We start from the raw sequence: 9444 nt of genomic DNA, 5'->3' as shown, positions 1-9444 counted from the left end.
CCAGGTGCGCAGCGGGCAAGCGGCCGTACCTGCGCCTCCAGCTCCTGCCGCCGCGCTGTCCTGAGCTCCCCCTCCTGCTCCTTCTCTCGCCTCGTCAGTTCTTTCGCCTCTTCAAGTTTTTTAATCAGCTGCTCTCGATACTTTATAGACTCTTCTTGGGCCCGCCTGTTCCGCTCCATCTTCTCCTGGATCTGGTGCTGCCTGCCTGCGAGGACCTTTGTGAAGCGAGAGGATGAAGAGAGAAGACAAGTCAAGAAAGGGGCCAGAACCGCGGAAATGCCAGTGCAGGCGGTCGAACCGCCCTCGGGCAACGTTCTCAGGCAAGCAGAGAAACTCTGCCCTGGGTACGGCAGGCTGTGACCCTCCGGAGGGCAGGGGGCTGCAGCTGGAACGATGGCTCCCTTGAGCCAAGAGACACCTCATCACAAAGGGCCATCACCTCATTCATCAGGCGGTCTCTGGCCTTCTTCTCCCTTTCCCATTCTTCTTCCCTCTTCTCCCACAGTTTTTTAGCTTCTTCTCTAAAGGAGAGAGGAAACATTATCTCCAAGCAGGAGTCGCTGCCCTCAGGGGGAAGCTTGCCCCTGCACCAGGATCCTGCTTCACACGGGGCGTGGGTCGTTAAGGGCACTGCTGGAAAAGCTGAAGATTTTACAGATCTTCCCTCTGCAACAGAACCTTTAACTAAAACTCGATGGTAGCACGCACCGACCTGTCACCAGCGCATGATACAGCGCAAGGTGCACCTGAACGGGGAACCGGAGGCAGCTTTGATCAACGAGCTCCGAGATATGAAAGGAAGCCACAGGCAGGCTTGGGGCTCCCTTAGACTAAACCCCTCCACGTCAGTAACGCGGGATCACTGGAAGCTGGTTACAAAGGTCACAGCTAAAAGGCAATTCTTGCTCTCTCTGGGGCTCAAAGCCTGTTTTACAAACAGAACCGGAGCTCTGCCAGCCTAGCAGGAACACTCAGCCCACACGCTCTCTTCAGACGATGCTCAGAGGCGGGCAGACCCACCTAAAGAGAACCTGCAGCTCTGCCTCCCTCTCCTTTTCTAACTGGAGCTGCTCCTCGATGACGTGCTTCATCCAGGCAGCGTCTGCAGCAGCCCGTTCTCGTCGCGCGGACTGGCGGCGCTGATCCTCGTCTTCTTTCTCGAGGAGGGCTGATAAGATTTGCCTGTCTGTCTCCTGGAGAAAAACCACAAGATTAACAACTACCCAGCAGGCTTCCAGCCTGTGTGCAGGGCTACTCGCCGCAGAGTACTGGTGACGCAGGGTCACGGGTGCGCTCAGGAAGACGCTCAGCGTGCAGCCTTCCCTGTGACCTTTTTGCTCCGGCCCTGTTCACGGGCTGGAAGGGGCTTCCTAACTAATTATCTGCAGGCATCAGAGGCAGACACATAAACGAAACACAAAGAACAAGTTTCTTCAGCCCACAGTGTCTATAAACGTATAAAGCAAGGGGTGTTTTCTCTTACCAGCTCCTCTTGTATCTGCTGGGCTCGTCTCCTGAGCTGGGCATTACACTGATGCCTCAGAAAGCGACTGGAGGAGGGAAACAAAAAACAAAGCAAACATTCGGACTGACTGTAAAGCCCAGGGGTATCCATCACACACCAGCGCTCAAGAAGGCACACCTACGGCAACGCAGCTGGCAGGCAGCAGAGGTACCTGCTGCCGCTGACTCGAACCAAAGCAAGTAACGGCACCACTGCGCTCGCTCGCTGGCTGTTCTGGGCGCTTCCATCAAAAGCCAACTACTTACAGCCCACAGCTGCTGTCTGAAACATCTCCTCCTGCCGCGAGTACTGGCACAGGAACAGACTCTGCCCAAGCCCTGCTGAAACAAGCTATGCTCGATCCCGTACCCGAGCTCTTTCTTCTTCCGCTGCTCTTCCATTTCTTTCCTCTCTTCTTCCAAGTTCTCCAGCTCCCACTGCTGCTTTAATAAATTCTCTTGTTCTTTTTTCAGCTTCGTTGCCTGAAAGGAAAAAAACCACCACCAGGAAAGAGCACATCAGAGAGCTAGGAGACCCCAGAGAGCCTTCGTACCGGAGGCCGGACCCTGTTCTGCTGCTCTGCCTGCACTCAGAGTCCTCACTGCAGTAAATATTCCACATTAATTTAATTCGTGGCTCGGGGGCTCACAGCTCGAGAGACACGGCGAGGAGCCCCAGCTGCAAAAGCCTTCGAGCTGAACCTGTCACACTTAGAAGGTTCTACAAATCTTTTCCTCATCTGGTGCAGCACAAAAGGGCGCTCGCATTTCCAGAGGAGCCAATGACGGCTGCCGGCATTCGGTTAACACGCCAGCGTGCCGGGGAGAGGGCGACGCTATGGACACGAGTTAACGTCACAGCTTTGTTCCAGGTTCAACCTAGTGGAAACCTGGAGGGAAGAGGCCAGGTCAGTGTTGCTGCATTTCCAAGTGAAACAAAAAACATCCTTCTCAGACGAGGAGAAACTAAAGGTTACCTCCATCTCCTGCAATTTCAGCTCTTCTATTTGTCGAAGCAACATCTCTGCTTGCTTCTGCTCTTCCAGCCGACGCTGCTCTTCCTCTTGTCTCACTCTTTCCAGCGCTTCCCTCCGCGCTATTTCATACTCGCTTTCACAGTGCTTCTTCTCTTCAAGCTCAGCTGCTTCTTGCTTTCCAAGCCAAAAGAAAACATGGCATTTAAGGTCAGGCTAACGCAAAGGAACACCCTCTGGCTCAGGAAATCCACAAATCAAACTCCTGCAAGCTGACACGTACTGAGAAAATATGGACCAGAACGCGTCGGGACAGAACACAAGGACAAAGTAAACCATCTGCTGAGCACTGCCCAGAAATGGTCACCGGTCCGTACGCGTCCTTCGCAGGACCTGGTGCAGGTCTAACGCTAAGCACAGGCGGTCTCACAAACACACGCAGATTTCCCTATTGCAACCTAGGTTATTATTTTAGTTAACCCTGAAATCTGTCTTTGAAGGCCTTTACTATTCTTGGAAGGCCTTTATTATTCTTTTGCATCAAAATCACTGTTTTCCCACATCTAGTAAGTGTGTATTCAGATACCGAGCTCCCGCAGCTTGGCACTGGCTCCGCACCGCGGTTCGCCCGGCGCCACACGGAGCCCTGCAACAGATCCGCTCTGCAGACAGCTCCGCACTGCCTAGGAGACGGGCAGTGTCTACTGGTTAGACAGGAACGACGGCTCTCCCGGTGTCCTGCGGACCCCAGAACTCCCCAGTGCCACGGGGACGAGCACGGCGACCTCGGTCATTGTTCGGTTCAAGACCGGCTGAGAAAAACAAACACGCAGCCCACTCCTCCTCCTTCCACATCCAAGCCACATCCAAACTGCCTGCCAGCCGTGCCAAACGGCACAGCGTGTCCTCCTGGCATGCCTCAGGAGCTGCCCTGGTGCCCGGGAACACCAGGGCCACCCCAGCGTACCTTGGTTTTCTGCGTTAGCTGATCCCCCCAAGCCTCCACCACGTGCCTCCTCTGCGGCTCCGACTCCACCTGCAGAGACAACAGACGCCGTTGGTGCCGGGGGCTCTCCTCTCCCCTGGGATCTACCAGGCTCTCCGGGGCTGCTCCTGGCCCTGGATTTGCAGCAGGATCTGCCTCTGCAGAGGTGGGCTCGTTCAGGCATCCTCGGTGCCCAAGCTGGGGGCAACGTCCCGTGCCCATTCTGGGAAAGACGACAGCGACGCCGAGACCCGGGCTGTGGCGGCTGGAGCAGCAGGTCAGCGGAGCAAAGGACAGGGAAGCGCCCCGGACACGGCAGGTATGGACGGCTTTGAGAAGCACCTGAGACGTTTCCATCACGGGCACTGAAAACCCGCTCTGAGTCAGAAGAGATTTCTGACTGGTTGTGAAAAATACCGGCTCTGAGGGGGCTTCTGACACAGTAAAGGCGTTTTACTTCTCTTTTGCTTATCAGAACCTAGGATGATTGCTGTGATTGAAGATGAACGACAGCAGTAGACAAGATCACAAAATCACAGAATCACAGAATGTTTGGGGCTGGCAGGGCCCTCTGGGGATCCCCCAGCCCAACCCCCTGCCCAAGCAGGGTCACCCAGAGCAGGCTGCACAGCACCACGGCCAGGCGGGGCTGGAATATCTCCAGAGAAGGAGACTCCACAGCCTCCCTGGGCAGCCTGTTCCTTTCAGGTGAAAAACTGGTTTAGGAAAGGCAAGGCAGCGGGGACTGCAATGCAAGTCGCCTCAGCTCCCGCCGCTCGGCCTCGTCCTTCCTCCAGCCCTCACGCAGCCGCAGCCGGGAGAGCGGCCTCAGGCCAGGCCGCAGCAGGGTTCCAGCACCAGACACCCCCCCCCCCCACCCCAACCCTGGGCCGGCTCAGGGCCCCGGCTGCGGGACAGCGATCCCCCGCCCGCGGCCTGCCAGGCCTCCCCCGCCGCCCTCACCTTCCTCTGCCGCTCCTCCCGCCCGCCCCGCAGCTCCGCCGCCAGCGCCTCCCGCTCCTCGGCCAGCAGCCTCCGCAGCCGCCCCCGCCGCTGCTCCAGCCGCGCCGCCGCCGCCTCCTCCTCCGCCGTGGGGCTGCGACAGAAGCGGCCTGTCAGGAGACCGGCCCGGCCTCCCCCCCGCCCCGGCCCGCTCCCGGGGCCCAGCCCGGCCCGGCCTCCCCCCCCCGCCCCGGCCCGCTCCCGGGGCCCGGCCCGGCCTCCCCCCGCCCCCGGCCCGCTCCCGGGGCCCGGCCCGGCCTCCCCCCCCCGCCCCGGCCCGCTCCCGGGGCCCGGCCCGGCCTCCCCCGGCCCCGTTACCCGGGCGGGAGGGCGCGGGGATCGCTCCACCGCGCCTGCCTGGCGCAGCAGACGGCGGCCCGGGCGAAGGAGCGGCTGGCCCGTTCCCACCGCTCCCGGTTCCGCGCCTCCAGCTCCCGCCGCCGCCGTTCCGCGGCCCAGCGCTCCAGGGCCCGGCGCGGCGCCATCGCCCATCGCCACAGCAACGCGCCCGGCCGCTACGGGAGCCGCCGAGGGACACGCCGCGCCGTACCGCGAACCTCCCCCCCCCTCCCTCCGGGGCCGCTCCGCGCAGCGCCGCTCGCTGACCCGGCGGAAAACCGATCCCCCCTGAATAATTAACGGAGCCGGGCGGGAACGCTGCCACCGCCGCCGGGCCGCCAACGGCGTGGGGTGCTCCGGTTTCCGACCCCCCCGCTCCTCCCTGCCCGCCGGCCCCGGGGTCCCCGAGGGACGCACGGCCCCGCCCCTCAGCAGCTCCCCGAGCGTTCCGATTGGTGGGCGGGCGAGCGTGCGGTGCGCGGCCATTGGTGGGAGCGGGGGTGGGGGCGTGGCGCGGTGGCAGCGCGCTACCGGGTCGGGCGGCGGGGCCGGCGCCGGTACCGGGGCCGGAGCGGAGCGGGGCCGGTACCGGTACCGGTACCGGATCGGGCCGGGCCATGGCGTTGCTGCTGGAGCACGAGTTCAAGCCGCTGCCGGCCGACAAACAGATCGAGACGCTGCCCTTCCTGGAGGCCGTGGCGCACCTGCCGCCATTCTTCGGTGAGCCGGGGGCGGGAGCTGCGGCGGGGGCCGGGCCCGGGCCCGGGGCTGGCTGCGACAGAGGGCTCCGCCGGGCCGGGAACTCCCCGCACCCCGGTTCTGAGCGCTCCCTCCCGGGGCTCCCCCGGGTCTGGGCCCGCGGGGGGGGAACCGGCTGCTCCCCGCCCCCGGTGCCCCCCCCGGGGGAGCGGCCAGGCGGGGCCGGGGTTGCATCACGGGCCCGTCAAACCCGCCGAGCAGCCGCCCCGTGGGGAAACGTCCCGTCCCCGGGCCCCACGCCCCGGCGGCGCCCCGGCCGCCTTCCCCCGGTCCGCACCGGCCGGAGCCAGCGCCCCGGGGCAGGGGCCTTCCCCCCCCCCGAGGGTCCGTGTCCCCCCCCACGGGTTCCCCACCCCTTCCCCCCGAGGGTCATGTGTCCCCCCACGGGTCGTCCCCCCCCAAGGGTCCCTCCCCCCGAGGGTCGTGTCATCCCCCAACGGGTCGTTCCCCCAAGGGATCCCCCCCCCTCACGGGTCGTGTCCCCCCTCCCCGGGTGCCCCCCCCCGACGGCCTCCCCCCCAGGGTCCCACCCCCCGAGGGCCCCCCCCCCCGCGGCCGTTCCCCCCGTACCGGGCCTGGGGAGGGGGGGATGGGTGGGCATGGGCCCCCTCCTGCCCCCCGCACCGGGGGGATCCCGGGGGTCGCGGGGTGGGAGGCCGGGCTGTCCGTCGGCGAAGCCCAAGAGCCCTTCGCTGCCTCATTGGCCGTGGCGAAACTGGTGGGTGACGGCGGGGGGGGGGGCTCCGTGGGGACCCCCCCACCGCTGAGCCCCCCCTCCATGGCTCCGCAGACTGCCTGGGCGCTCCCATCGTCTACGCGCCCGTCAAAGCCGACCTGGCTGGAAACATCAAGGTAGGAAGGGGCGTGGGGCAGGGGGGGGGACCCCCGGGCAGAGGTGCTGGGGGGTCAGCGAGGGCTTCGCTCCCCGGGGGGGGCTCACGGTGCGTTTAATTAACGAGCCTTCCTGGCGGGAGCCATGTTTCACCGTGCTGCAACCGCGACCGCCGTCCCGGCTGCTCTCCGGCGTCGCCGTGCCCGGCTGCACCCAGCAGCCCACCCCTCCCTCCCACCCCCCCCCCCAGAAAATCCGGGCGGTTTACGACTCCGACCCCGCCAAGTTCAAGACGCTGCAGAACATTCTGGAAGCGGAGAAGGAGCTGCACGGCTCCGCCTGGCCCAAGGCCGGCGCGACGCTGGCCTTGATGTGGTTGAAAAGGTGAGTGGGGGTGGGGAAGGGAAGGGGGGGCTGCGTTTCCGGGGGGGGGGGGGGGTGTTGTCGGGGAGCTGCGTTTTGGGGGGCGCAGGCTCGGCGTGCTGGCTGCGCGAGCAGGGGGTCTGCGAGGGGGTTTGGGGGGTTTTGGGGTGCCGGGCTCGGGGCGGGGGGGTGGGTGCCTTGCCGCGGCGTCCCCTTCCCCACCCGGCCATCTCCGCTCTCCTCCCAGGGGCCTGAAGTTCATGCTGGTGTTGCTGCAGAGCATCTCCGACGGCGAGCGGGACGAGGAGCATCCCAACCTCATCCGAGTGAACGCCCTGAAGGCTTACGAGATCGCCCTGAAGAAATACCACGGCTGGGTGCTGCAGAAGCTCTTCATGGTGAGCGTTCCCGTTTTTCCGCCGAGGAAAGCAGCCTTGCTTTTCGGAAAAGAAGAAGAAACGACGTGCTTTAGGGGAAATAAGGGCTTGGAAACATGGGAAGCATCCCTGCTTCCTCTAGTGGAGGAAAAGAAGGTTCTCGGGAGCAGTCAACATGGATTCACCAAGGGGAAATCATGCCTGACCCATCTGATAGCTTTCTACGATGGTGTGACCGGCTGGGTGGATGAGGGGAGAGCCGTGGATGTTGTCTGCCTTGACCTCAGCAAGGCTTTCGGCACGGTCTCCCTTCACATCTTCCTAGGGAAGCTCAGGAGGTGTGGGCTGGGTGAGTGGCTGGTGAGGTGAGTTGAGAACTGGCTGAATGGCAGAGCTCAGAGGGTTGGCATCAGCGGCGCTGAGTCTGGTTGGAGGCCGGTAACCAGTGGTGTCCCTCAGGGGTCAGTACTGGGCCCAGCCTTGTTTAACTTCTTCATCAACGATCTGGATGAAGAGTTAGAGCGTACCCTCAGCCAGTTTGCTGATGACACCAAACTGGGAGCAGTGGTGGGCACACCGGCAGGCTGTGCTGCCATCCAGCGAGACCTGGCCAGGCTGGAGAGCTGGGCACAGAGGAACCTGATGAGGTTCAACAAGGACAAGGTCAGGGTCTTGCACCTGGGGAGGAACAACCCCAGGCACCAGGACAGGCTGGGGCGGACCTGCTGGAGAGCAGCTCTGTGGAGAGGGACCTGGGAGTGCTGGGGGACGACAGGGTGACCATGAGCCAGCAGCGTGCCCTGGGTGCCAAGAAGGCCAATGGGATCCTGGGGTGCATGAGGAGGAGTCTGGGCAGCAGGGCGAGGGAGGTTCTCCTTCCCCTCTGCTCTGCCCTGAGGAGGCCCCATCTGCAGTGCTGGGTCCAGTGCTGGGCTCCCCAGTTCAAGAAAGATGAGGAGCTACTGGAGAGAGTCCAGCGCAGGGCTGCGAGGATGAGGAGGGGACTGGAGCATCTCTGCTACGAGGAGAGGCTGAGGGAGCTGGGCTTGTTCAGCCTGGAGAAGAGAAGGCTGAGAGGGGACCTTAGAAATGCCTCTAAATATCTGCAGGGTGGGGGTCAGGAGGACGGGGCCAGACTCTTTCCAGTGGTGCCCAGCGACAGGACAAGGGGCAACGGGCACAAACTGGAGCAGAGGAAGCTCCAGCTGAACCCGAGGAAGAACTTCTTCCCTCTGAGGGTGACGGAGCCCTGGCCCAGGCTGCCCAGGGAGGCTGTGGAGTCTCCTTCTCTGGAGATATTCCAGCCCCGCCTGGCCACGGTGCTGTGCAGCCTGCTCTGGGTGACCCTGCTTGGGCAGGGGGTTGGGCTGGGTGACCCCAGAGGTCCCTCCAACCCCTGCCATGCTGGGATTGTGGGATTCTCCAAGGGTACAGACTCCATGCCCAAAGGTTGTCCCCGCATGTCTCCGAGCATCCGGAGACCCCGTGGCGTCCCGAACAGACGCTCAGAGACGCACGGGGACAACCCAGCCCGGGATCCTGCCCGTGGGATGGGGAGGATTTGGGGTTTCTGGGAGCCTGAGAGCTTCTTCCCCCGTTTTACAGGGCTCGGTCTACGCCCTCCCGTACAAATCGGATTTGCTGAAGGCGTTGGAGAAGGGTAAAGAAGTCAGAGAGGAGGAGAGCGTCGAGAAGATTCACCAGTTCCTCTCGAGGGTCGGCCCCATCCTGGACGCCATTTACGAGATGTACACCAGGATGAACGCCGAGCTGAGCTACAAAGCCTGAGGCCGGCTGAAAGAACGCGGCGTGACCGGTGCTCCCCGTGGCTCCATCGCCGCCGCGGCTCCCGGCTGTCGGGCGACTTCGATTCTCCTCTGGATCTGCAGTGGGTAACCTGTTTTCTTAAAACAAATCATCATAATAATTAATTTTCTATTCAGAATACAGCAATAAACCGACTGTACCGCGCCTCACCGGGGGATTTCCCAAACTTCTGTACGGAAGAGGGAGACCCAAGCGCTGCTACGGTTTTACGCCCGCCGCGGCGCGGGGAATGAAGCGCGGCTGGCTGCGGCGTCCCGACCCTCGCGCGGTGCCCGCCGACCTGAGGAACGGCCCGGATGATGCCGGTGGGGAAAACGATGGGGACCCCGCGTCGCCCCGGCGCCCGCGTGGGATCGGGCCCCTGCGCCGCGCCGGCCGAGCGTTGGCGGGAGCGCGCGTTGCCTTACGAACCGACTGCCTTACGGTGCCGCCGAGCCCCGCGCCCGCGGCGGGCAGGCGAAAATTAATAAAAACTGACAGCGA

At 63.4% G+C, this 9444-nt stretch overlaps 2 protein-coding genes across 3 annotated transcripts in view; one reads left to right on the top strand and one right to left on the bottom strand.

Moving 5' to 3' along the window:
* The window catches only part of TCHP (trichoplein keratin filament binding), a 6616-nt gene extending 1653 nt beyond the window's left edge, over nucleotides 1-4963 (bottom strand). The window contains exons 1-9 of one of the 2 annotated variants that reach the window (XM_075435031.1): nucleotides 4783-4963; nucleotides 4426-4558; nucleotides 3445-3513; nucleotides 2481-2654; nucleotides 1874-1986; nucleotides 1484-1550; nucleotides 1021-1193; nucleotides 440-521; nucleotides 30-215 (exon numbers count right to left, since the gene is read on the bottom strand). In XM_075435031.1, coding sequence (XP_075291146.1) covers nucleotides 30-215; nucleotides 440-521; nucleotides 1021-1193; nucleotides 1484-1550; nucleotides 1874-1986; nucleotides 2481-2654; nucleotides 3445-3513; nucleotides 4426-4558; nucleotides 4783-4949 — 1164 coding nt within the window. In that variant the 5' untranslated portion in view covers nucleotides 4950-4963. Of the gene's footprint in view, nucleotides 1-29; nucleotides 216-439; nucleotides 522-1020; nucleotides 1194-1483; nucleotides 1551-1873; nucleotides 1987-2480; nucleotides 2655-3444; nucleotides 4079-4425; nucleotides 4559-4782 lie in introns of those variants that run through there. The other variant, XM_075435030.1, reaches the window with a different exon arrangement.
* Nucleotides 4964-5328: 365 nt separating this feature from the next.
* GLTP (glycolipid transfer protein) lies at nucleotides 5329-9444 on the top strand. Its single transcript, XM_075435041.1, has 5 exons — nucleotides 5329-5523; nucleotides 6353-6414; nucleotides 6645-6778; nucleotides 7005-7155; nucleotides 8740-9444. Exons 1-5 carry the CDS (start codon nucleotides 5421-5423, stop codon nucleotides 8920-8922), a joined length of 633 nt encoding a protein of 210 aa, XP_075291156.1. The 5' UTR covers nucleotides 5329-5420; the 3' UTR covers nucleotides 8923-9444.

The sequence above is a fragment of the Opisthocomus hoazin genome, chromosome 13, assembly GCF_030867145.1.
Source record: "Opisthocomus hoazin isolate bOpiHoa1 chromosome 13, bOpiHoa1.hap1, whole genome shotgun sequence".
Classification (NCBI taxonomy): Eukaryota; Metazoa; Chordata; class Aves; order Opisthocomiformes; family Opisthocomidae; genus Opisthocomus; species Opisthocomus hoazin.
Note: the sequence above shows the minus strand (reverse complement) of the source record. Positions and strands in the feature narration are given on the sequence as shown.

Excerpts from the sequence above, each read along its gene's own strand:
- GLTP (XM_075435041.1), top strand. The coding sequence starts at position 5,421 with ATGGCGTTGCTGCTGGAGCACGAGTTCAAGCCGCTGCCGGCCGACAAA. Across the intron at positions 5,524-6,352 it reads GCACCTGCCGCCATTCTTCG|ACTGCCTGGGCGCTCCCATC; the intron begins GTGAGCCGGGGG and ends ATGGCTCCGCAG. Across the intron at positions 6,415-6,644 it reads ACCTGGCTGGAAACATCAAG|AAAATCCGGGCGGTTTACGA; the intron begins GTAGGAAGGGGC and ends CCCCCCCCCCAG.